Source organism: Ciconia boyciana, chromosome 1 (genome assembly GCF_034638445.1).
Source record: "Ciconia boyciana chromosome 1, ASM3463844v1, whole genome shotgun sequence".
Lineage (NCBI taxonomy): Eukaryota > Metazoa > Chordata > Aves > Ciconiiformes > Ciconiidae > Ciconia > Ciconia boyciana.
In genome coordinates, this window is record NC_132934.1 from 33,622,086 (window position 1) to 33,649,441 (window position 27,356).

A 27,356-nucleotide genomic window follows, 5' to 3' on the forward strand; every position below is an offset into this window, starting at 1 on the left:
ATCACCACGTGTCTGTGGTTTTGGGAGTGATCACTGCTGCAGGTCTTTGTACTGTTCTCCTAATGTGTCCACGAGGCTTTGTAGGAGAACATGACTAGAACCCGACAGAGATTTAAGGATGGAGACCCTATTTAAAAGATGTGAACAACCTTCGGTGCAAAATAGGCACCAACACACTTTGCTTAGAGACCATGACAGTTCCAAGTATACATGAAAGCTGATATTTAAGCATGTAGGCAACTTTGTGCCTTTTGGATTTTGCCAGCAGGTTCAGATGCCTGAGAAGACAGGACTGTGATCCACTTAGATACAAGTATATTTAAAAACCTGTGTATAACCATAATGACCATGTTAGGCACCCAAACTGCAGTCAGGAGAAACAGTGCAGTATAAGCCCTTATCACAGCAAGAGACTTTCAATATCAGATTAAAGCATATTAAAACATACGCACATTCCCATTTTTAAAACATACGTCCATTCTCATTTTTAATGCAAGAGCAACAGAACTATCACAACTATCACTCTTAAAAAAATATTAAGTATATTTCAAGTTCATGGCCAAACTAATTGCATCACTTTTAACTTGCATCTCCTATGAAGCCTATATTGTATACAGGCTATATCAGACTATGAAGTGTACAGCAAGTTACTAAAACTGTGCATAACACAGAAGATCAACATCTTCATATCCTTTTGGAAAACAGAGAGATGTTTAGTCTAAAATGATTTCACAGACCAAGCTGATGTGACAGTAATTTATTATATTACTGCATGAAGAGTTAAAAGACTAGTACAATGCTTAAGGCTGAAATTCAACCCTATGCAGAGGAAATAGTGCAAGATTCATCTACTACCAAAGTACTATTAAAGCACTGCTTCCAAACAGGCATAACCAGACCAATACATAAAGCATCAGTGGTGCTAACAGTGGTCCTAAGAGGAACTCCTCTTCGGAAAAAAATCTTAGGAAATTCTCTTATGAAAGATTCCACTCCCAGAGTTTGGGTCTAGATACTAACTGCAAGAAGCATTCTCCCAGATATTTTTTTGGATTTAAGTATAGAAACACATTGTTTTCTTAAGAAGCTGCCTTGAAAGGTGAAGTTTTGAGAGAGAGATATCAAAAGATGGGAAATTCAGGGGGCAAGGTAGAACTACAACATGATTTTCAGTGTCTTCAACACCAAGACAAACCTGTATTACAGATAACTTTGTAGCACTTTACAAAATGTACACTATATATATTTTATATGCATATAAACCAGTATTATTTCAATCGCTAAGTTCTTCCTCATCACTGAAATAAGCACTTTTCTTAATCCGTGGACGTTTTGAATCATCTGAAATTGAAGATTCCCCTGCAGTCTGCGTCCATCTTTGTTGTTCTTCCTCAATTTTGGCTTGCTACAATGAAAGAAAGAAAAGTATTAGCTAGGATTAAGAAAAATTAAGATGCATTACAAATAGTAACACTAATTATTAATATGCATTGAATTATTTAATAAGTTAAAGAATTCAAAGGGTTTATCTCCATTTCCAGACAAACTGTGCAATAAATGCACAGTCATTACAGTCATATTCAGAGAAAAGTTATCTTAAAAACTCTTGAGGGTTTTTTTGTGGGAGGACAGGGGCACACAGGTAACAGCTGAGGACTAGGGAGCCAAGACATTTGTACATCACGTCAGGCTTGCTCTGTGTAGTGAAGCAAAAGCCTGTAAAGAAGTATTAAAAGAAGACAGCAATACAGCTGTCAGACTATTTATCTACATAACAGAAAATGCATTAAACATGTTTTGAGAGAAGAGGTCTATTAGAGACCACAATGGACTGTATTAGGCAAAGGAAGTGTTCCAGAGATAGATGTTGTTCAAATATATTCTCGTGAGTTGAGGGCAGAGAATGTACCTGGTCATTTACACATGACTCTCTTTCTGGCTGCTCAGTTAACAGAGTAGAGGGGGATTTGTGGACCAAAAACCTAACAGAGCATCACAGCAGAGATGACAGGAAACTAAGCAGCAAAGGAGCTTGAAGGAAAGAAAAAATTACAACGCACAAACACGGCAACAGTGAAACAGTAAAACAAACAAACAAAAAACCCAAAACCACACACACAAACAAACAACTGAACATGCCTGCAATATGAAGAAGCCAACTAGTCACCAACTACTGCCAGGCAAGAGTGCCCTAAGTGCTACAGAGCAGACCAACCCATGGGTGTATCTCAGAGCTTTTGAAAAGCAGCTAAAAAAGGAAGTAGAGTTGCATTTAAAATAATAAAAAATAATAAATATGCAATGCTTCAGTTTTGTACCTGAAAAGCTATGGCTTGGCTGAGGCTATCTAGAGCAGGGTCTTCTCCTTCCTCTTCGCTTTCTTCTTCCTCCTCACTTCATTGGAAAAATATGAGAGAGAAAAATATATAGATCTTTAAATAAAGTGTTCAGTATGAAAAAGCTTCCTAAAAGAAGTAGTAACATGTAAATAAATATACATACATTTCTTCTGGCTCAACTATTTTCTTTCTCTTCTTCTTTTCTTTTTTTTTTGGTGGCTCCCGCTCTCCTAGCATATTTTTAGGACATGCATAACTTAAATGTCCTGCTTCCTTGGAGAAAAAGAAATATTGCTTAACAAAAACCATTACAAACAACTATATGTTGAAACATATCATGAGGAAAGTTAATGTAAGACAGTTCACAGGGAAAAAAATGGAAGCAATTAGTAAGATAAATGGAATGCTGAATTAGCACACGGAAGACAAACTCTTCTCTGTAAGCTTGCCATAGAAATGAAGAGATTGCTGGTGATGTGCATGCTTAACTGCAAATTGAGTACAAGCTATGAGCAAAGTAGATTTTCTTTGGCTGCTGCAAGAGCTGAATACACTACAGCACGGTTTATGTTCAAGACAAGACATAAACCTCAGCATTAACAGTTTAAGAAACAGGAGTGAGTCAACATTTTTGCTCTAAAAATGTTATGAATATAAATCAAGTTTGTGTCTGACATTAAATACTATCCAAATCTCAATCTCCTATGTTATTATGTTAAGGAAAAGTGAGGCATTGTCTACAACTTAAAACACACTCCTCCTGTTTAAAAACAGTTGTTTCCAATATTTATTTTGCTGACAATTATATCATGAACTTCCAAAGGTATAGCAAAAGCAGGTATTTTGAAGCAAAGATTAGGAGGTTTTCCTTCTCAAACAGCATTATACTGATACTCAGACCTGTCTGCTCATCAGAATGTTAAGCAGCAACTATATGTACATATTTTCCTCCACCACCAAAATCCCAAATAAAAGACAAAAGGGGTACTATCATTCTTGAAAATAGTACAACTGCTATGCAAGTCGATAATATCAACAGAAAAAAACTAACAGCACAGGCAGGATTAGCAATGGCCAAACTGAAGAAACAAGCTAAGAGTGAAAAGAAGGAATATATTAGTTCGTTTTTGGTTTTACTCACCCCACATTCGTAACACTTAGACTTATCAAAGTAGTTACGCCTGCGAATGAATTCTGCTGCTCTTCCATTATCAATGGCAATACTTGCTTTTATTACTCTTCCAAACAACTACAGCAAATTGGAAAAAAAAAAAAAAGGTAACTATTTTGGGACTGTAAACTCAACCCTCCTGCCATAACAACTTTCCACAGTTTACCTGTTTGTTATTAAGTGCCCGAGAACAGTTTTGTGCAGATTCTTTATCCAAAAACAAAATAAAGGCAACTCCTTTGCTCTTCCTGGTGTCTTTGTCTTTCATAATAGTAACTCTGAAAACATATAACCACATTATTGAGACACTAACATTACTTCAGAGACATTTTTGCCTTAAAGATCTCAGTGGGATCTTAGCTTTGTTATATAGCAAAAAGGAAAAAGTATATTTAATAATAGAAAGGCTCACTAAACAGAAATTCAAAGGAACAGCTAACCTGGCCATGTGGTTACAGGTAGAGCAGAGATGATTGAAAAAAAAGTATGTGGGGTCTTTCTGGGTCCAGTATTATTCTTTATTCCCTTGGATGACTTGAAGAACAGAGAACGTACTCTAGATTTGCAGACAACGTAACTGGAGGGAACTACACACACTGGAGGTGAAATTAAAATTCAGGAGTAATCTTGACCATTGCTATCATTGCTGAAAAACACAGTGTATTGAACTGCATCCAAACTGAGAAATCTATGTTTGTGTAGGACTAACCAGCTAAACAGGTTCATGATAGGAAACGATAAGTATATGCAGTATTGTTCTACAAATATCTCCAACTGGAATCCAAGCAGGTCATGGATGCATGTGTTATTTTGCATGGCATACAAAGTTAAATCTTCAGTTTAACATTGGAATCAACAGCTCCAGTGGCACATCGAGAAATTCAAGAAAGATTTAGACCCAGTAAAAACAACAGACAAAGAAAAAGAATGACAAGAGGTGAGGGGGGTGGGGAGAACCCCCACCACCTCATTTCTTTCAATCTTAACGTCAATTGTTTTTAGCCCTAAAAACCCCCAAAAAACAGTGGGAAACAGGATGCCAGTCTGCAGGTACATAAAAATAAAAGTACATGTTAAAAAGTAGGGAATAAACTCCTCTGTGTCCACCACGGGCAGAACAAGGTTCAGGCATAAGGCAAGCCAAAATTTTAAGAAGTAATAAGACTTTTTAAAAAAAAACAACAAAAAAACCAAACCCAAAATCAAACAAACCCCACTTCAATGCAGAAGGCCTGCCAGAGAACTTGTATAAGTAACAGATGACCTACATAGTAAAAAGTGTATAAAATAAAAGCTCAATAAAGAAAGCTCAATTTTCCCCAAAATACGTGCACAGAAAGATAGAGCTTAGAATAGTTTTTCTACCAAAGCCTCTTGGACAAGGATGTGTCCAATTGAATGCACTGAGTTGAAGTGTCAATAAAACTGACTTTAGAACAATTCTATTAATTCTTTTGCCAAGTTACTCTTTCAAGAGTTCCAACAGAACCCCAATATGACTGTCAGGCTTCTAATTGGGATATTGAATGTACCAGTTAATAACAGAAGCATAGAAAGAAACAAGTGTGACAAATCTTTAAAAAGTCAGCAACTTCTTGGAGCCCTGGAAAGTCTGATTTCTCACTGAACAAACTGAGCTGAAATCATAATAGTCAGGATATATTGGGGTGAGAAATGCAGTACGGAAGAAAAGTCAGCATGATTTTGCTGAGTCAAGACACACTTCAGAAAGAAGTCTCTAAAGCTTATTTAATTAAGTTAAAGCTGACCTAGACGACATCACAAAGCTTTCTGCAAAGTGTTTTAAAGTCCCTGAACAAAGACTCTACAGAAATCAAGCTAATATTTGAAAAGATTTTTCTTGGGAATTAATAACTAGTTAGAAATAGGAAAACTGATTCTTGTTAGCCTCAGTTTCACAGCAAAATGGGAATACCAGTAGAATCCCACGGTATCTGCACTCTTTATAGTCAGGTCAGCTTGCAAACGGGCAAACAGGAAACAAATTTTGCTAGACTGAAAAAAAAAAAATCATGGTAGTATTTTACACATGGTGTTTTGTGGCTCTTTGCATTTGGTTTAACTTCTGGCAGTGACTAGACAAAATGTCAGGAAAAATTAGGTATCACTAAGTGAATTTTTGGAAAGCAATATATAGGTGGGGGAAAACAGTAACTATGCAGATAGAATTGCAAGTTCTAAATTCACTACTTTCACACAGGACACAGTGCAGGATTTCTTCTGCATAGGCATCTGAAAACACCATTTCTGTTATCTATGACAGTAAAAAAACCAAACCAAAACAAAACACTAGAAACTATTAATAAAGGAAAAAAAAAAAAGAGAGAGAATACTGCTATGACACGTTTAAAATAAGCAATGCATCATACAGCCAATACGTCATACAATTCTCATCCTCCTATCGAACAAATTAAAAAGCCAAGACAGTAGGAGACCCCTACCCACAAACACACAGAGTATAGGTACATTACCAAATGATAGCAGGGAGGTCAGAAGTATCAAATTTATGGCGAACAGGCCCCTCAATGGATATTAAACACCAGCATGACTACAACCTTTCCTCAGGATTTTTCTAAATCGGTAGTTCAGCAATCAACTAAAAAAGACACCCCACCCTGGAAACAATAGAGACTGTAGATGCCCAGTTGTATTGGTCACTGCATGTCTGACAGAGCCCTACATAAGGGTTTTCCTCTCAGTCAATTTAAAAAATACGCTTTTCTAAAATTGTAGTTTGGGTTTTCCTGCTATTTGTCACCTGAAACATACTCCTGAGACTTCAAAAAGTTTGAATTTAGCTCTGTATCTCACAGATTATTACAGCAGCTACTAAAAGTTAGAGTAGATATTTGCTGGTGTAGGGTTGAAAACTGAAGTCTTGAGTCTCGTTATTCTGACCAGTTAAAAAAGTAAAGAAACAAAACAGCAAGTTCCTTACTGTGGCATTTATTTCTATCATTTGAACATAGAGGCAGGTATTCACAAGTGTTGTTCATGAATACCCCAAATATTAAAAGCTGTTACTATGCAGCCTTACATCTAATCTTAAATATAATAATATGCAGTCACAATAACAAGTCTCTCTAGAACCACAAATAGAGGAATTGTACATCGCAATTGTGGGAACTGTTTGTGGGAATTGTGACATCTAGTTCACACAAGAAGAAGCTCCTGCTTTTACACTTATCCACTTGTGTCCCAGGTGGTGTTTGGGGGAAGGGGAACAACACTTACTGGAAGAATATTGTTTCAACTATTTCAGAGAAAAGACCATTGGTATATAACAACATTCTACGTGCTCTTAAGAAGTGGTTAGCAAAAACCTGTCCCCATCACAAATATTCTTACATTATGTGTGTAACCGCAAGAACCTCCAGTTGTTAAATTTAAATTTATACTTTATTAAAAATGAACAGGACTTCAATACAGTTCCACATTCATACTTAAATTATAAAAAGCACAAGACTTTCAAGTGAAGCAAAGACATTAAATATTTAAAATGAAAGCTACAAAAATAGCAGGCCATATCAGGTCACTTACTTGACAACTTTCCCATACTTTGAAAATATCTGAAATATGAAACAAAATAAAAAGATTTAACAATAGACAATTGCATGTCATTAGTAATAAATTTATCAAGACAAACTTTTCTAAGAGATATATATCAGTATTGTATTTACACTGAAAATTGTTGTTGACAAGTTTAATCTGCACAACGCAGCTCTTAAAAACTTACCCTGTATAGATCGTTGTTTGTCAAAGCAAAGGGTAAATTGGACACATACACTGTGCTTTTGCTTGGTGCCAACCCACCACTCATTTTTCTGATGAAAGGAGAAAGAGAGAAGAGTTAAACTGTATTCAACAGAGCAATTAATTATAAAACAGTTGCAAGACTTTTTTAAAGTTGTTTTTCAAACCTAACCCAGACAGTCACGATAAAGTTTCAGGAAAGCATAGCTTTCATTTCCCTTTCATCATTTTACACTAAATTAGTGTTTGCCTTCATATGCTACAAAAGAACACATTCCTTCCCCCTCCCCCGGATCCAAAGCATATTTTTGCTCTATGCAAGTCAATTTGTAAGTCCTGAAAAAACAGACAAGTTGGTGTAACTTAAAATAAGCCTCTGCTGATTTGTGCAGCAAAGAAAGTTTTAGGTCCAGAAAGAAACAAGCAATCTCCATTTATTAAACATTCTGGCCAATATGTGAAATTAATGACCTTTGTTGCATGTTCTGATTCTTAGCTGCATGTTCTGATTCTTTATACAAGTTTCAGTGCAGCTGCATTCGACATAGAATAAGCCACATTCGGTTAAGGGGTGAGGGGAAGCTTCCCTAAAGCAGAGTCCTAATTATTGGGGGTGAAAAAAGATACTGCATTGACTTTAAAATGTATCTCAGATGCTAAAACAGCAAGTATTTCCTCTTGTATCTATTGCTCAGGCTTTTACACTGCTCTGGAACTGCAAGTGTCCAGAGCTGATCATAGACAGCATCTCCCCTAGAGGCACTCCCCTTCCTCCTCCTCCTGATTAAACAGCTCTATACTGGCAGGAACCAGGGAAATCTTAAAGCCATTTTCATTTCCAATCTCTTTTAAGCTCTTGAAACTAAGTAGCCAAGAATATGCCTAGACATAATTAATCAATTCAAAAACCTTGTTATAACTGCATACACATCATCTAATACTAGGTAAAGAGTAACCAACTAACTTGAAAAAGAACAGCCTATGTTTTTCCTCATGTTCAGACATTCCCCAAAATTTTAAGTGGTGCTAAAATCTGTGCAAAACACTTCTTCCCTCTGATCAATTCTGTAGCCATGGCTCGGTCCAAGAGCTAAGTGAGCAAAATTTAAGATCAGAATAAAGCACAACCCTTATGAGAGGGCACACCAAATAGTACAGCAAAAACGTTCCCTATGCAGTCCAATTACTACCTCCTTATCCAGTTTCCTGCAGCCTTATTCTTGCTTCTTGGCACCTCTAGCCGATTCCTAACTGAGGATCAAGCCACTTCTTCAGCAAGACCAACTAATTTTAAAAATGCAGACAAAAGCTGATGAAGGGATGAAAGAAACTAAAGTATTAGAAACCAACATCCGTCATAGTACGGACAGTTTCTTAGGGGACTTTTCAGGTAGTGAGTTTGAGCAGACTGCTTGGCCAAGTGCCAACAAAGTAACTAATATCACACTCTAATCCGGTTGTGGTTATTTGCTGGCATTTCACGATTCAGTCATCTGAAGACCTGACATTCCCGGTAGACACTGATTATCCAAGTGTTTTGCTTCTCTTTCCTGACGTGCTTGCTGTATCACAATTCATCTGCGTGGCAGTTTCCAAGTGCTTGAATTTTGAGTTCTTCCATGTTCAGAGTCTGTGTTTTTTGGCATGAGCAGAAATGGCAACATAAAGGTTAAGCAAATGAAAACAGAATAAATTTGCAATAAGGGTCACACATTGCATCTGGTGTTACGCAGACTGGATTCATTATCCCAAATTCCTTGCTGCTTGGCGTTAGTATCCTTGACAAGCCTAACCAGACTGACTTGGCAACATGCCATGCAAATAGATGGCCTGAAGTGCAGTTATCCAGATGTACAGTGGATACAAAGGATACGGCACAAGCTACCTTAAGTGCTGCATTACAGTATGTTGCCAATGCTCATATATTGCAACAGTGGAGGAGAAAACAGCAGACGTGAACCGCAGGTGGCTGTAGACAGCAATTTAACTCTGCCTAAAAGACAAGAGAAGCTAGAGCACCTTCTAACAGGAGATCAAGCAGGCCCCATATTAATGAACAGACGCCAGTGAGAATGGCATGACTGGAGAGCAGTCAGCTTGCGTATTCCACAACACCACAGTGCAAACACCACAAACCTCCAAAGAGAAGGTGATACGTCACGTGAAGATTACTACAGGCCTAATAACTCAGTCGATCGGAAATTATTAATGAATGCAAGCTACACAACTGCCATTTTCAGGTGCACACTACTTTTCCTAGAAGCAAGCTGAAACAGTTGCACCCTGGAGCGCTGGCTGCCAGGCAGCTGAGGTTGAGCTTTGTTTCTAGTCCCCTGGACAAATTTAAGTGAAACAGTCTTGCTGCTCCAGCTGCCCAAATATTCTTAGCAATTTGTATTGTTTAGGACTATCATGCCAGGATTTCTTACTTTTAAAGCCTGACTCGCCAGACAGGCACAATTTTAATAAAAGAGGAAGTAGAGTAACTATAAGGCTATCACCATGCTCATGTTCAAGATGGCAAAGGTTCAAATTTGCCACTCCATTTGCCACAGGAAAGAATATTTCCCCAGATCTGCAGGAGGGCTTCCTGTTCTAAATACTAAGGGGTCATTGGTATGGTTTATAAATATCTTATTTAAGCCAGCAGATACACTGACAGGTTTGCCAAACGGCAATATTTGGGCCATTCATCTTATCTACTTAAAAGCCTCATTGTCCTTACTAAGTCTTCTGCAGAACATTCAAACATGACATTTTACCAAAAGCAATCTCTCAAAAAGCTTGAGCATGTTAAAATGCAGATTTCTGGTTATCTGTTGTAAATACAGTGGTATAAATGCAGTTTTACATCCAACTACTGGCACAATTCTTCCCACCCTCATCACACATGTCAATTTTAAACCTGCCTTAACAAATCCGTTAGTCCTTTTTTTTTTTTTTTTAAACCACCATGAAGCCCCTGTGGGGATAACCAACTGCCAACGCCATATGAATAGCTTTTCTTTTTTCCCCCTCCCTTCATTTATGGATGCCAACCTTGCCATATCAGCTTCACATTTATTGATCTGACATTTTCCAGTTTGGGGGGGGTGGGGGGGTGGACAGGGAGTAAAAAAAGCCAATTCCAACTTTAAGCTAACTTTCTAGGTGAGATACATCTCATCTGGAGGCTCATCATTACAAGACTCAGAGTCCTTTTACTTCAGGAATTTTCTAACTTCATAGAACTGTCCAATACAAGTTTAACATCTTCATCACATTCTTTCTCCTTGATCACCAGTCTCTCTGCTTTATAGGTTTTCACTTCACAGGCTGACCAAAAAAAACCAAACCAAACAAACAAAACCCAAAAACCAAAACCCAAACCCAAACCATCTGAGCTTTCTACTTGCTGCAGGGGACTCACCTGAGTCTCATGTACAGCCTGGCTTCTATATCCAGCTAGATCTCCCCAATGAATCAAAACATTTCTGTTTTATACAGTATGCTTTTATGGGGCTTGCCTGATCTTCAAGGTATTACCCAGTTACTTAACTTCAAAGCATCAGCTGGAAGCCAGTACATTATCTCCATGGAGTTGAGCACAACTCCCATTAATGTAATAGCCTCTCTGTAATATTAATGCATTCTTCATTTATCATTTTCACATACTGACTTTCAGGATGGGGTTGTCTCTCATTACTATGACTTCTTGAATTCAATCTTTTTTGTCTTTTCCAGCAACTCGAACTAAAAGAAGCCATTCTTCAACAAGAGCCATCTGTCAGTAACGATTAAGTCTCCTGCAAAATATACTGGGTACACAAGTATGTTTTGCTTGAATCCAATATGCTTAATGCAGCATTCATCACTCATGTTGAGAACATCACAAGAGAAGACAATGATTAATTTCAGTAATTGGCTTTTCTGCTCTGTCCCAGAACACATAAGGACACCACCAAAAATAGTTTGGATGTGTCTGAAGCATCAAGTGGAGTCTGAATTTACTATTATTTTAATTACTTAACATCAGCATTTCAACTTAAGCACAAACTTTTTTGTTTAAAGTGCACAGCAGCAAGGTCAGATTTGTGACTTAATCCATTAGGTATGTATAAATGATTTGTGGGTAAGTTACTTAAGATATGCTTGTTTAGGCCAATTAATTTGAGTTCTTCTATCTTGATCCTTAAAACATCATATTTTATTTCTGATTTAACAGTATCAACAGAGTTTAGGCCCAAATCAATAAACCATTAGTTGGGGCAGGAGCTTGACTCAAGCTCATAATCAAAAGGCCGCAGTAAAGGGAGAAACCAAACGCATGTTCTCCTTGGTCCCAGACAAGGGTATTCTACACTTCCTTCCTACACAAGAGGCATATAATAAACTATTGGTGCAGAATCTGTTTTATCTCTACATAGTCACTTAAACATTACAAGACAAATATTAAATAGGATCAGAATTAGGTAATTAAAGTTGACACTATCAGAAGAAAGAGTACAAGAGCCTTTCAATCTGCCCAAGCCAAAGACGTACATAAAAAGGATCCATGGTCTGAATCAAATTACTCTTATGTACTAACCTAACTACAAAAACTTTGGGACAATAAGACTGGACAACCAGGCTGCCAGCAGGAACTACATTAAGAGCTTTAACAACAGAGTCTTTTTAAATGCATTTCCAGCATAGTCAAGATGTGAGAAGACTCGCTTGGTTCAGTCACACCCAGTCTAGTCTCACCCAGAACCTCACCCAGGAGGGGCAGATCCAGGTAACTCACTCAGGGACGCCCCTTCCTCCTAAAAACCCCAGCTGAGACAAGCAATTCCCTTCCAGAGCTCAGCAGCTGCAAGCCAATATTAAGGCAAGAGAACTACAGGCTACTCAGAAACTTCCACACGTTGTATTAAAGCCTTTCGCTGTAAGCAACATCCCCCTGCGGCTGCCCGGTAGCGCCTGATTTAGCTTTGCCTGGCTGCTGCGCGATGACAAACGCTGCCTCCCCGCCTACAACCACAAAAGCCAGAAGCGAGGCGAACGGCCTCCCCGGCTGTAAACAAGCGCTCCTGCCTCCGCGGTGCCCTCGCTCCGGCCGCCACCGAACCGTGGGGGGTGGAGGGCCGGGGCTCACCCGCGCATCTGCTCCCGCGCCTATTCCCCTCAAGGGGACGCAGCCCGCGGCCCCCGGCCCCCGCAGCGGCCTACCCAGCCGCCCCGGCCTACCCGTCACGGCGGGGCTCAGCCCGCGCGGGCGCCCATGGTGCGACGCGACACCGGACGACGCGCAGGCCCGGGCGGGGCGGGGCGGGACGGGACGGGACACACCCCTCCCGCACCGCCGCCGCTCCAGCCGCTCTCCAGGCACGGCGGCGCTCTTCCGCCGACGCGCGGCGACCGGCGCCGTCCGCGGCCAATACACGGTGGCGATGGTGGAAGGAAGGCGGGTGTTTCCGTCAACGTCTGGGGAGCGCCGGAAGCGGCGGGAGGCGGTGCGGTGCGGCGCGGCGCGGCGCTAGCCAGGGGAGCTGCCTGCCGCGCCGCGGGAGCGAGAGGGGGAGGCGGGTGAGCGGCGGGGGCGGGCCCGGGCTGGGGGCGCGGGCGGGCCCGGGCTGGGGGCGCGGGCGGCGGTCTGTGCCCGCGGGGGCTGGTGCGGAGCCCGTTTTCTCGCCTCCCGCTTCCGCGGAGTGAACGTGACATTGCGTGGTGCCAGAGCCGATCGCGTGGCCCTCAGCCTCGGCCCGCGGGCTCCGGCGGCGGTTCGCCGTTCAGTCTCCTCCGTGAGGCGGTGGGCGTTGCGGGGCGCAGGAAGGGGCCTGGCTTCCCCCCCGCGCTGCGTGGGCGCTGCGAGCACGTGCGCGGGTGGTCGCTGAAGCGTCTGTGAGGCCCGTCCTGGGAGGCGGCAGCCGGGGGGCTTTGGGAGCGGGTCCCTCTTCCAGCGCCTGCGGGAGCCCGTGCCCTGGGACGGGATCCTTTGTTTCCCCGGGTTTCTCAGGGGTCGGGGGGAGTGGAAGTGGCGGGACAGGGGGGGTGGAAGGATATCTTCCTCTGGGCAGGCCGCCGCTGTGTCAGCACCGAGGGTGACTTTTGTAAACCTTATCATTTAATCCGTTTTAAAACCCATGCATGGCAGAAGATTTTGCTTTTCAGTTTAATTTGCGTTTTTGTTTTGAAGGGATGGGTATTAGTCCTTCTGCATACTTGCGAGAGTCATTTCAAACTTTAATAACTAGTTGGAGGCTGTATAAATCCCATTGTAAATGCTGTCAGTGAGGCTTCTTGTGGGTATGGTGGTGCAGAATCAGTATCTTTATGTTTCTAGAGGGATAAATAAGACGTGTGTTGCTTAGCTGATTTCCTTGAACGTACTAGAATAAATCTTTACACTTAGCCTGATGATAGGGTGTTCTGTAATATATTTGAAGTCTTCACTAGGATTCAAGCACTAAGCCTGCTCTCCATGGTTCTTTGTTCTCATACTCCTTAAGTAGGTTCTTTACCATGCATTAGAGGTTTTCATGCATAGTCTTGTAATAATTCTTTGTCTGAGGCGTCTGCAACTTCAAGGGAACAAAAACTCTTCAGAAATACACAAAAAGATGTGGAAACCCACAGAATCTGTGCATGAGTAGGGTTTGATACATTGATTTTCCCTGGGTGAAATACTCAAGAGTTGGTTGGTACTTTCAAGTGTAAACGTTGAAAGCATTGAAGTTTTGACCTGTTATGACAACAGTATGGTGAGCTGACATATTTTGTTGTCAAAATGCTTGTGCTGCAAGACAAAAAGTCACAGTGGAAGCAGTGATCCATACAGTTGTTTGCACTGACATTGCTAGTGTAGCAGCCCCATCGTAGCCCAGCAGAACATTCTTTTTGTAGCTTTGACACTGATGAAGGACGGGACGTTAGTAGCTGCAGGTGTTCAGGCAAAGATAAGCACTAATACATCAATCATTGTATTAATATTACCCCCAACGCATTGTCTGCATTTCTCTTGCTCCCAGTGATGTATTAGAATGATGTGGTAAGAAAACTGAAGCAGTGGGATTGTAAATCCTCATGAGAATGCTGCTGTTGTTAATACATTCATTCAGTTTACATGTTTCTGGCTTTTTTCCCTTTTGAGGTGGGAGTTAATTTGACTTTTGTGGTCAGTGCTGTCTCAAATATTTTTTTTTCCTTTTTTTTTCTTTTTTTTTTTCCTTATTTTAAGTCAAAATTATTGTGAACAGGTCAGGAAAGATTGGAAGAAAGCCTTTTCCTTCGGGTTATTTGGTATCTAGGTTGAATATGCCTAGACTTGTTGCAGTCATGCTTCTAATTACTTTTGAAAATCTTATAGGCTAATATTTGTTATTAGGAAGAGATGGATTCTCTTCGTATCCCTGTTTTTTCTCAATGCTTCCGTCATAGTATTTTATGGATTGTTGTGATGGATTTTTCCCTCTGCTCTTACGCTTCTGCTTTTTCATGTTACCAATAGAGGACTATGTCTATTCAATGTTTTCTGCCTGTACCAAGTATGGGGGGAGGTGGAGAAAATTACTTTTTTTTTTTCCCAACTCAGTTTTATCTGTCTTGCCTCCTGTCTAGGTAAGAGATACTGGAATATCTTTGAAACACTGTCAAAGACAGATTCTAATTGTTGGAAGAAAAAGCGGTGTTTTCTGTCTTTATGTCCTCAAAGCAGCAGTTGTTGCAAAATTGGCCATGGTATTTCTAATAAGTTACAATTCTCTAAGGGTCTTTCCTAGGCCTTACTCGTACAAAAGCATCTAAGCTTTTTTTGAGAGCTTTCCAAAGCAGAGGAGAGACAGAACTGGCCCGCATTTGTCAATCTTTGTCAAACTAACAGTATAAAACCAGATATATCCCAGTACCATCAGAGATACTGCAGCTGCCTGCCTCTGCATTTACAGCACAGCGTTGGTTTTATGCTTTGTTCACATATGCCAGGATGTAGCTATTTGGGTTAGAAAGCTATATGTTTTTGAAACAAAAATGTAGATTCTGCAGAAGGTTGATAGCGCACACTGGAAAATTACAGATCCTGGAGAAGTAGATATTTCTAGCCATGATGAAAATTGATGTCGCAAGTAAGTGTAGACAAGAATTGTGTACAAAATATTGCAGAATACTGGAGTGCTTTTGCAAATGTGTGAGCTTTTTTTAGCATATATTATTTAGAAAGCAAAAAAGAATAAAAAGTTAATGATTGATAAAGAAAACCCAGTTGTACAAAAAACCTGAAGTTTAAGTGACCCATGTAATCTGCTTGATGAAGAAACCCTTTTTGTATTACATCAGCTACAGTAGCATAGAGCAAGACATAGTGCTGTGATAATCGGAGCAAAGCCGTTCTTGGCATCTGGCCACAGTGGAGCAGCTTGCGCTGTGTTAATAGAATGGCTTCTGCGTATGCTGGAGTGCGCTGCCTATGCTTTATTTGAGAAAATAAAGACCTTGCTTCAGGAAAAACAGTCACCTCTGATCAAAAATAGGAAGAGGTTGTTTAAATTAATATAGCAAGTGATTATATGTCATGATATTAAAGAAATATCAACTACATTTGCTGTATATGCTAATAGAAAATAGTCAATGTGAGTGACAATCGTGTTAGGTGTGAAATAAAAATAGATTTTTTTAAATCTTTGTTTTAGAACAACTTTGTACTGAGAGAACAGATGATTCTGAATACAGTGTAGTAAACTTGAGGTTTGATCTCTTGAATCCTTGTTAATGGAATCTTCTCATATTAATCCTAAGAGTTTAGCCTCTTCATGGTTGTTATTAAAGCTGTGTTAGGTCACATCATTTAAGAAATGGATGTGGTTTTTTTTCTTTAGAAACAGATGAAATGTGCTCAAGATGCTAGGAAATGCATTTTCTTCCCTTTAAACATCATTTTTCTTCTGGTATTTTCAAATACATCTTACTTTATCTCATTGGTCCCAGATAAAATTTGTCTGTTTAGTCTTCTATATAAAAGTGGTCTCCTCCTACTTTTTTTCCTTACCAGCATTTTGAACAATGTACTTGATGGTTGCTTCTGCTTAATTTTCTTCATTTCATTCCTCTAAATGCAAAATATTCTCACTTCTGACATTTTTCTTCCACCTCCATACTTGTCTGATGTAATTCTGTATTTTTTTTTTCTTCAGTCTGTTGGCTTTTGTGATAGTTTATCTCTATCTTTTTTCCAGCTTTTGTTTTTGTTTTGTCAAAATACTGGTGATAATTCTTGCTAGTTTCAGTGAGGTCCCTCAACATTGATAAAAATGGGAGTGTTTCTGTCAGCCTTGCTGCCTGATAGTATAACAGAGCATGTATGTGAATGTCGGTGCCTGCTGCCAGTGATGTGTGTTGAGGTGTTGGAGGTAGCTTGACTGAGAGAGCAGCATGATGTGAAAGCTTGCACCTAGCTGCAGTGGCACTTACTGAAATGTGTCGCTTTTTGAACATTGTGTTCTGTTAACAATTTCAGTAACTGCTGCAGACAGCAGGGCGTGGACACTACTGTATTTGTCAAAATGCAAAAAAAAACCCCCTTGAAAACCTTATCTGAATCCAGCTTCTGATATTTGCTGTTGGTCTAAAAACGGAGTGAGGCTCGCCATGGGGTACCAAAGTCCATGTGCATGTGAGAAGCGGGTGGGCTGTGGACGAGCAGGGGTGGGAGCAGGCACTGCAGGAGGCTCAGGCGCTCTCCAGCTGTGAGCAGGAATGGCCCACCTTGGGGCAAGGGCTGGGCGTGAGGGACCAGCAGCAAAGTGTTTTGAGAGAGAGCACATGGCACTGTTCCAGTGTAATGATTTGGTCTTGCCTCGGCTAATTCTGTCCCTCCTGGTATGTGTAAAACACAGGAGTATTCAGGTACTGTTCTAGGTACAAAGGAAAGACGATTGTGGGGACAGTGTAAGAGCAGATAGAGCACCCTCCCGGTGACGTGGGAAAGAGAGGGCACAGGGTCAGCCTGAGAGCACTTAATGCATGTGTAGCCCCTGTTATGAATTTTTAAGACTTTAGCAGAAGTCCCTGAAGTAGAGAATGGAGAAAAGTTGAGGCAGTTACTGTGAAAGTGCCAGGAAGGTGCTTCTGATGGATACACCTGACCAACAAATACAGCAATATGAGCAATGGTTTCAGAATTAGTAACTGTTATGTGGAGCAAACTGGCAAGGGCAGGGACAGCAGAGCCTCTAGCTCTTACCCAACCAAACTCTGTTGGTTTAGTCAGCTTTTGATTTATAGTCTGTGACTACATCAGACTAGCCCTGTGTCTTGGTTGTGGAACGTACTTAAGGTCAAGTCTTATAAAACAGAACAAACTTTTAGGAAGATACTCTGGTTCGTTCGTACCAATGGTAGGGTCAAAATCTCTGAATAGAAAGGCTTATTACAGTTGAGGAAAGAGCTACTTCATCAGGATTTACTATCTATTACCAAAGGAAAAGCATTTGTTAAATCAAACTTTTAATTAACCTCTCATCACATGCAACTGAGTCTTATTTTTCTCTACTTAATGATATTGAAAGACACTTAAATAAGTTAAGTGAATATATTAAATATTTTTCTGAGTATTTTTAAGAAAGCAGTTACAGTAGTTTCCAAAAGCTTTTGTTAACAAGTGGAAGAAAAACTGAGACTTGAGATAGTGAGTAAAAGATGATAAAGGGGAAAGAAAACTCTGGAATTTATTAGGAAGGTGTTGTATTTGTAATAATTTGTCACCAGAAGTTTTTTGATACTGTGAATTCAGCTGAGTAGTTCATATTCTTTCTTAATTGAGTGTAGTGAATTACACTGTACTAATTCGACAGATCATGGGGGACGGGCGGTTGAAAGATTTGGATTTTAAACGTCTGGTTTACTTAAAAAAAGGTACTTACAAATATATATGCATTTTTTGTTAACTTCAGGTTCTTCTTTTTTGTAGGTAGTTGAATGGGTCTTCAGAAGCAGAGGTGCTAAAACTGACAGAAAAGTAAGTATGTGAGTGTTCGTTGTTTTTCACAAAAATATATATCTGACCTGGTGCTACCTCTGTTTACAGTTAATAAACCCTTTTGTCATGTTGGTTCTTAACATCTGTAATAATCAGTATTTTCATATAGCCTCATAAGTCTATTTCCAGGTAAGTGTTTTTATTTTGTGAAAGTAGATAATGTTATGTATTTCTCTTTCTGAATATGATCTGCTGTTTCTTCTTCTTATTGAGTATTTTTAATAGCTAGAACTACCATTGTGAAGGGCAATTTTGAAAAATGTAATTCTTGCAATTTCTTGTCTGTTTTCAGTGATGTATAGTATATAATTTGTCACCTCTATAATCATCAGAAAGGTTTCATCTTCTCAAGTTTGTCTTGTCTAACATAGCGTGACTAGAATCTCTTATGGTGATGGTTTATTTCCACCTGTATTTAGTTACTAATTTTGACTTTGAAAGTCACCTTTCTCCGGAAGGAGGAATTTGTGTGTTCTGCTGGCTCCCAATTTAAAACAGGAAAAATCTGCATGTGAAGAATGCATTTCGATCATGTATTCAAAATGTGGAGCTTCGTACTAACTGAGTGATGTGTTGTGTTTTAACCTCTTTCCAGATGGTTGAGATGATGAAATAATTCAATCAAAGTTATTATATTATATAAAACAGTAGAAATTCTTCAATGTAATAAATAGTTGAACACTATTTTTAAAAAAAGTCCCCTATTTTTAGCAGAGCAATATCAAAATTGCTATAAGGTATGTGTATATGAATTTATGTGTACAGCTGGTATTTGCAATATGCATATATTTCAATAGAGCTGTTTATAGTATCTGTAAGTCCTGTAATTACTGATTATGCTACACGAATTTCCAGTTGTTCTTGCACATACTGTGACTTATTTTTGCTTAAAGTTCATTAATTACTTCTGTAACTAGATAGATTTAGTTTTAAAAGGGCTAATTAAAAAAAAAAGTGTATTTACAGGGCTTGTGCATAATACATTATATTGGGAGAAGTCCGGAAACATTTCTATGCTCACTATCCTTTCGTCTATTCATAATGAGTCTGGTTTTGGCTAATTGGATTTTTATTGTCTTTAGTGGCATATCGAAGAGATGAAATGTGGTCTGAAGGGCGATATGACTATGAAAGAGTTCCAAGAGAACGTCTCCCTCCAAGGTTTCATCCTGATGTAAGTGTATAATGTTTCTTTAGCATTATACTATTATACTACACCTTTATACCATGACTTGTACCATAACGGCTGGATTTATGTACGTATTTAAGTTCCTAGTATACCTCAAGTTCTGTTCTTTTCTCATTCATTTAAGCCAATAATCTAGCAAATACATCTGCACAGAGATAATAGGATGCTTACAGAATTAAATCTTGTATTTTTTTTTTCAAATCTATTGGAAGTGTTTTAGAATATTTGTATTTTCATAAATAGATTTTTTGTGTGTGTGTGTAATTCTTTTTGTTATTAAACACAGGATTAATAACTTCTGGAGAACCAAAGGCCATACTATGTTATATTTTTCCCCAGACCGTTTTTTTTAATGTTAATATATCTTTGAACTGATTTGAAGTGGTAAAATGGCTACTTTCAGTATTGTTCTTGTCACCGATGCAGTTGTTTATTATGATGCTTAAAGTATAGAAGGAAATGTTTATAACCAATGTTGAAAATACATCTTTGCTAAAGAAATTGTGTTTTGGAGCCTTGTAAGGGAAATGCTTATCAAGAAGAGTGTCAATGGAAATCTACTTTGTAGGCATGGAGACTCCTACTGTATGTTATGCTTGTAAAAGCAAATGCGGAAGCTATGCTTACTCTGCTGTAGAATAACTTTAGAATGCTTTTAGAAAATCTCTGTGCCAAAGATTTGGGTAAAATTATTATTTTTTTTTTTCTCCTGTGTCTGAAGTCTCTAAAGAAGAAAGAAAACGGGCCGTAGTTTTGTCTTTTGAGCTATTACACCTTTTGAATAGAACTTCAAGAATACTTTTTGGTATTTCTATTTACATGCTGTGCAATTTACATTTGGCAAAATAAAATTTCAGGTACCTGTGCCTGTTGTCTGGCTTTTCTTTTAATTCTTTTAAATGTTGGAATAATAGCATAGCTGATTTAGCATACTTCCTGGGTTCCCTCTACCATATTTTCAGCTTGTCATTTTGAAAGTGTACCAGTGTTGGTTAACTTGGTAACTAGTTACGTAGTCTTCTCTATTGAGTAGTGTATTAGTGTTCAGCTGCTCTGTGACATTTTTAACTCTCTTTACAGGCAACAACAAAATTTCTGCATTTTCAGCAAACTGGAAATCAGATAAGTTTGCACAGGGTATTTAGTCAGCTGCTTTTCCAAAATATTTATCAGCAATAGGACACGAGAAAAGGCAGAATGTATTTTCACAGATTTCACATTATTTTTTTTAAATCTGTTTGACTTGACTAACACATTGCTGATTTAATTTAACCATTGCAAGAGTGACGTTCCTAAATTCCTTTAGTCTTTCAAGCTGTCCAGGGAACAATGCATGGCATATGCATTACGAAAATTTACTTTAAAATTTAAAAGACGTGATGCACTCATTTTGATGCAAGAATTAACTAGATAGTTCAATGCTAGCTTTATATGACATGTGTTTGGACCTGGGGATGAAGGGACTAGTAGAATATGCTTATCTATCGCAATCAATAACTATCCCTCTGCACTAAAAAATACCCCCAGTAGTTGGGCAAACCAGGATCTGGTGTCTCTCTGCCTTACTGAAAGATGGATGTGAAGCTCCTTCTCATATAGCTCTGCTAATTCAAGATAGTTGACAGGCAATTTCTGTCCTTATAAGCCTGTGCCATTGTTCATTGCAACGGTTAATTGACACAATTAAATTTCAGGTGCATTGGCACAATTAACACAATTGGCACAATTAACTGTAAGTGGTTACACCTTCAGCTTTATGTAACTATCCTTCTGTGTGTCAGTATAGTTATGTTGTGGGGACTTCTGGGTGAGGTTAAAGCACAGAGCAGTTTTATTTTAGCTTCAGAGCACATCATCTTTGTAAGACACCAAATTAAAAAAAACCCCAAACATGTGGAGGATATTCAATGAGGTAAGGGTAGGTCAAGCATTGTGGCTGTGTATGAATGTGTATGTAGTCTCTACTTTGCATCAGTATGGCTGTAGGCTGACTTTGGATTGCCCTCTAGTGAATTTGTTGGGTGATCTCTGAAATCAGAACTAACTTTTTTTTGCATGACCATATTTAGCAGTTTGTGAATTTAATGTATTTTTCTACAAAAACTATTGGTGCATTACATTGTGACTTCTATTAAAAAAACTAGTTTGAGTATCTCCACACGCATCCCCCCCACCCCCCAATAGCACATGCTAACTCCAGTCTCTGCATTTATAGCTTGTGTTTTTAAGGCCCATAGAAAATATATCTTGCTAAAGGAAGAAGACTTAAAAAACAAGGTCTTGCATTCATGTTTCCATTTGCTTCTTGTTTGCAGTTGGCTTATGTAATACTTGGTTCTAGAAATTGGATTTGTATCTTTTGCAACTGTGCAATTTGCGCTTAATAAACAAAGGATTTCTTTAATTGGTAAATAGAGTATGACATTTTATTTGAAGGAAATACAAGAAATTAGTTTTGCATTCTAGCAAAAAGCTATCTGAAACTTGTATTAAAAGAAAACCCGAGAGTGTTAAAATTCTCTCTGTCACTTGAATCCTCAGATCACCTACTGCATTGTATTGAGAAGGTGCTTATCTATTCAGATTATGAAGCAAGGACTGTCTTCACTATAATCTCCATAGTGTGGAGGATGTTATTGACATTAAGAAGATTGATAGTATTTTCAAACAGGCTCTTTGTTTTACAGGCATTACAAGTGTAACTGTATTGCATTCCTAAGTTAACGTAAAAGTCTCTGAGAAATACATGTAGCTAATGCTTAAAAAAAGAAAGTAGCTGATGCTTAGAAAGTAGCTAATGCTACTGCTTTAAACTTTCAAAAGAAACTTAAACCATATTGAAAATTTCCCTCTATAAATGAACTTGTAATGCCTAAGGGTTGCATCTGAATGGTGTCCAATTAGATTTAATAAGTTGTTCCACCATCAGACTGGCATGATTTTTAATGTTTGTTCTTCCCCTGTGCTATTTCAGCTTTAAGATTATTATAGCCCCATATTTAGAAATAACTTGTTATTTTTACTTTTGTGTATTCACTACAGATTTCCAGCTGTTAAAAGCAATGTAATTTTGTTTCTTTTGTGGTTTAGGATGATTACCATAGAGTAGTAAACATTATGCCCAAGAAACCACCACTGCTCGAAAGACCTGGGGATGGGAATTACAGTCGGTATGATGATTACAGTCATGCTGAGTACAGAGACTATGAAGAGGGTCGCAGTTTTGCTCATGACCGAAGAAGTGGCCCTCCACACCGAGGTGTACATAAGGTGATTCTTCTCACATGTTTATGATGTTTATCTTCTCATTAATGCTTGAATACTGAACAATTAAAATAGTTTCAGACAGAGCATTGATGTTACTGCTGTTTTCGAAAACTGAAATAGAATGAATAGAAAAAACATCCAAATTTTGATACTTGGTGCATTTTTGCAGTTACTGTGCTTCTAAGACTCTTGTGATTATATGGTAATACCTGTTTGCTGCTTGTTATGGTTCCTAGCTACTTTGTTGACTTAGAAAAGAGCCCTTGTCCAGCACTGTGGAAAGCTCAGTCTCTGACCTGGGAAAACAAAAGTGGCCAGAAGTCCTCTGTAATGCAGTGCAAAGTTATCTGGATGAGTAGAAGAATGATTGCAAAATCTTTCTATTTAATGAGTCCTTGCACATGCAACTTGTTGGATGTTGTCTACCTATCCTTCTAATTTGCACAGTTGTTCACTTATTTAAATTCTATCATGATGTGGAATGCTTTTTTTTTTTTTTTTTCCCCCAGCAGCTACACCTAAGTACAAAATTTATGGTCCCTTTGAAAGGTCATTACTGTTGCTTCCTCCAACCCAGCTGTTTGAAATTCTGTAATTTCAAACTATTGATGATAATTTACATTTCAGTGAGGAAAATTTTCTTTTTTTTAAAGTCAAAGCCTATGTATATGATTTGGAAATTTTTGTAGTTTTTGTGCTTTGTACAGCATTTCAAAGTTGCTCTCTTTAGTATTGATAGAGGAAGAAAATAAGAGGAATGGGGTAGAGTGAATAAAGTGAGAGGAACCTTGCTGTGAATGATTAATACTTTCTTTTAGCTCATTAAATGCTTTGGGTTTGCAGTAAATAAGTACCATTTGGCAACTAACTGTACCTGACATCTGATGTTGAGATACACGTCACACAATTGTTTTGCATGTATGTTTTGCAGGATGAATCAGGGTACAGATGGCCAAGGGATGATCATCCTATAAGTCGGCAGCCTGAATACAGGTATTTTATAAGACTTTACAGTAGTGCCATGCATAGGCTGGGACTATTTAGGGTATTTTTCTTTGTTATCAAAAAGTTGGTAGAGCAGAGCGGTGAAATGGCAGGGATGTGGGAAAGGACATCTGTTGAAGTAAAAGACGATAGTGGAAAAGTTGTTTCTATTTCTATTGTTTGAAATACAGATTAAATGAATGGTATGACATGAAAGTATCTATTATAGTATTTGTTTAGTAACGATAGGAGGCATAATGATAGCATCTTTATGATGTTAGCCTGGGACTGTAAATAATTTAGTGCATCTCCCTGATCAGTCCCACTTTTTACATGACTTCAGAGAATTCTTTGGTCTAATTTGCTTCTGTGACTGCAGTACCTTGGGGCCACAATACAGTGGAAAGATACCTGCACCATTTTAAAGGTTGGTGGGATAGATAATGGGATTATGAAGTTCACCATAGCCTTATTCTGACCTCCCTGTTTTCTCAGCTGGACTGATGAGTAGATTATATTCATTTCTGTGAGCACTTCTTAGTCTGTACCTCAGGTTCCCATCTATGAAATTTAAGGAATAGTATTAAACAGTAGGGCTGCAACATACACATGCCTGCAGTGATGTTTGATATGGGATTGTTTCATATGATAAATGAAGTACAGAGGATAGTGTTACACTCAAAATTTATGGACAAGGATGAAACTCACCTTAAATATTCAGACAAGAATTAATTGTTAGTGTAACTGAAATATTAACAGTCTAATCTAAGAATGTCATCTCATGGCTGTACTTTTATATGCCACATCTTGTGTTTCCACTTCTCAAGGTGTCTGCTATTATACCAGGCCTGTATTTCTATATACTGCATCGTGGCGTTAGTCATAAATATCTCATTCTACATAGAATAACTCCTTGTTACTGCAGTCTATATAAAACTATGGTTGTACCATACAAAGATCAACAAAAGTAAACCAAGTTAGCTGTAGACAGCAGGTCAGTTAGAAAAATTGCTGTTAAGCCTGCACCAAGTTAAAAAAAAGACTTCAGGCAGGTCAGGAAAAGCTCAGACAGAGCAAGCATGACAAGCTTCCTCAAAGCCTCAGTGTGGAGGCCTTGCAAAGCTGTTAGTAGCAATGGCAATATAGTGCTACAGGGCTACACAGTTGCGGTAGATATCTGTTGCTTTGAATGTGATGATTTAGACATAGCATAACTAGGTTATTACATAACTTCACCACAAAAAAAATTCCTTCATATACCATAAGGGTCTGTGTGCACTAGAATGCTCTCAAAATTGCATTCTCAGGGCTAGAAGCAACAGTAAAGGGTTTTGAAAATTGGTAAATGTTTAATAGAAACTTGTGTAAAAATTCTTGCATCTTTTCCTCCTGCTTTAGAAGAATCAGAGTTGTTTAAAGCTGGAAAAAAAAAAAGACTGAGAAGACTGAGTTAGTGCCAGGCAGTTTATTTTAGACAGAACAAGAGTGGCACCCAGTGGTCAAAAATATTCTTAAAATGCATCCTGATTTCTTCCATTTAAAATGTGAGGATAAAATGTCAGCTTGTTTTGTTGAAGGCTTTAAAAATGTGTTGCGTGGTAGTTGGTAGTCCCATCTGAGTCTTTATTATATATTTCAGAATAAGTAACTGTTATACAACTGCAATAACACTATGGAAGAACTTCATAAAGGTACTTGGTTCAGTTGAGGGTATGGGAATGTATTTGCAATTAAATGAAGCCCTACTGATCTATTATATAAATATGCATTAGCATGTCAGAAGTCTGATTGTACAGAAGAGCACAGGAATAGTAAATAACCTTGGATGTAAAATCCTGTGATCAGACTGCTAAACACTTGTAGCATTACATGCTTTGTAATAAACTTAATTATGATTTTTTGCATATTGCTCACTATTGAACTATGTAGTGGATCTCAACAGAGGAAATTGAAGTACAGTACTTGGTATATGTTGTCTCCTGTGGTGAAAATGCTGATTACTTTCTATTTCAAAGGCATTTGCACTATAAAACATGAGATTAAAAAATTATTATATGCGGAACTGCTTTCTCTTTGGATATGATGAAAGTTATTTTGGGTATATACATATATATATATATATATATATATATATATACACACTTATAAATAATTTTTTTTTCTTTGAGGTAGTAGAAGGAGATTTAAGATTACTTTAACCAGAAGTACTTATTAAAAAATTGCATGGAACATGGCTAAAACATAGTACAGAGTTAGATTTGTGAAGCTAAAGACACTCAGGAGACCTGTAAAGTTAATGGGTTTTCATAGTCAGTACAGTGACTATAAATTCTAAAAAGAATATCTCTTTTATTGACATAAATAATTAGTTTTCTTGAGTATTTTAAAAAACTCATTCAGCAGCTAAAAATGTGCTGTAAGAAGTTGTTGTCAATATTATGTTTCGTGTTTCCTCTTAAGCATTAATCATTCATATTTTCCTTCTTTGATTTTTGGCAGCTTAGTGTCAAAAAGTAGTTTCTGATCTCTTACTCTTTCCATTTTTGTTCCCCCTATCTTTCTTTGGAGTGCTGAAAAACATTACTTGAGATTCTCCCAAAGTAAAATAAGCTGCTTACCTGGAATATCAAAAATCCTTAAATGATGCAGAATTTCAGGGGGTGAAAGTTTCCCATATTGAAGAAACCAGCTGTTAGGTTTTTTGCAGTGTTGGTTTTTTTTGTTGCTGCTGTTGTTTCTTTTGTGGATTTTTGTGTTTTTAAGCTTCTTGCCTTCTCCTTAGAAATAGGAAGTGCATGCGTATTTAGCAGTTGCATAGCTGTGGCTTGAGCTGTGATGTGTCCACTGACCAGCAGCAACTCTCTGTGAGTGACGAGAGGATTGTTGAGGTTCTACCACTTGGCTTAGCTGTCTTTTTTTTCTTGCCTTCTTTCTTACGGAGTTACGCTCCAGTTTCCAAGCAGCTGTCATATGCCCATAGTCTACCACTGAGCAGAGCATTACTGATCCTTCTGCTCTTTTCTGGACCACTCAGTTCTTGAGTTGTTAGCCCTGTTTTATACTATGCTCACTGAACAGCTCTCATCCTGACCATGGCTTCTTTATGGTAATATCATATTTTATGTCTAAAAAAATAAAGTAATTCAGAGGATGTGCTGGACATAGTTTTGAAAACAAGTTCCTTGCCCTTTTTCTCTTGTTCTGACCTAGGGGATTCTTGCTGGATTTCTGAACTCCAGGAACTGATGTGAATTGTGTAACCTTAGAGTCATAGCTTGGTTTGAAGTGCCTCTTGGTTCAAGCCTAGTTGGCATGTATAAAGAATTGTACATCAAAGCAGAATCTCTTAGTTTGGAGAACAGAGAGTTTTCTGCACACATGATGACAGTTTTAATGTGTTGGTCGCTGATGCTATGAGAATTGTGAAACTTGGAAATTATGAGAGGAGTAGAGATCAAATAACACATGACTTCTTTGTACATTTATCTTTTACTGATGTTGATCACTTCTGGGAATGTGTTACTACTTGTCTTTAGTGATACATCAAACTCATTTATTCAAAGCACTCAAAATTATTTTATGCATGTCAGATTTTTTGAAAACTTGCAGAGAGCTATGCTGTTATATGTTGAGGAACTCCAA

At 38.4% G+C, this 27,356-nt stretch overlaps 2 protein-coding genes across 6 annotated transcripts in view; one reads left to right on the forward strand and one right to left on the reverse strand.

The window, feature by feature from the left end:
- Positions 1 to 453: 453 nt before the first annotated feature.
- ZCRB1 (zinc finger CCHC-type and RNA binding motif containing 1) lies at positions 454 to 12,645 on the reverse strand. Of its 2 annotated transcripts, XM_072862159.1 has the most exons (9): positions 12,493 to 12,639; positions 8,475 to 8,568; positions 7,268 to 7,355; positions 7,072 to 7,100; positions 3,677 to 3,788; positions 3,481 to 3,588; positions 2,503 to 2,612; positions 2,319 to 2,394; positions 454 to 1,405 (listed from the first exon to the last, which is right to left on the reverse strand). In XM_072862159.1, exons 3-9 carry the CDS (start codon positions 7,349 to 7,351, stop codon positions 1,274 to 1,276), a joined length of 651 nt encoding a protein of 216 aa, XP_072718260.1. In that variant the 5' UTR covers positions 7,352 to 7,355; positions 8,475 to 8,568; positions 12,493 to 12,639; the 3' UTR covers positions 454 to 1,273. The 2 variants fall into 2 exon arrangements, with proteins under 2 accessions (XP_072718260.1, XP_072718250.1); XM_072862149.1 differs by lacking the exon at positions 8,475 to 8,568 and having other exon boundaries at positions 12,493 to 12,645.
- Positions 12,646 to 12,698: 53 nt separating this feature from the next.
- Positions 12,699 to 27,356, forward strand: part of PPHLN1 (periphilin 1) — a 72,338-nt gene continuing 57,680 nt past the window's right edge. For all 4 annotated transcript variants that reach the window (XM_072862111.1, XM_072862126.1, XM_072862119.1 and 1 more), the window contains exons 1-5: positions 12,699 to 12,831; positions 18,206 to 18,253; positions 19,357 to 19,448; positions 22,554 to 22,733; positions 23,662 to 23,723. In XM_072862111.1, the coding sequence (XP_072718212.1) occupies position 18,253; positions 19,357 to 19,448; positions 22,554 to 22,733; positions 23,662 to 23,723 (335 nt within the window). In that variant the 5' untranslated portion in view covers positions 12,699 to 12,831; positions 18,206 to 18,252. The remainder of the gene's footprint in view (positions 12,832 to 18,205; positions 18,254 to 19,356; positions 19,449 to 22,553; positions 22,734 to 23,661; positions 23,724 to 27,356) is intronic.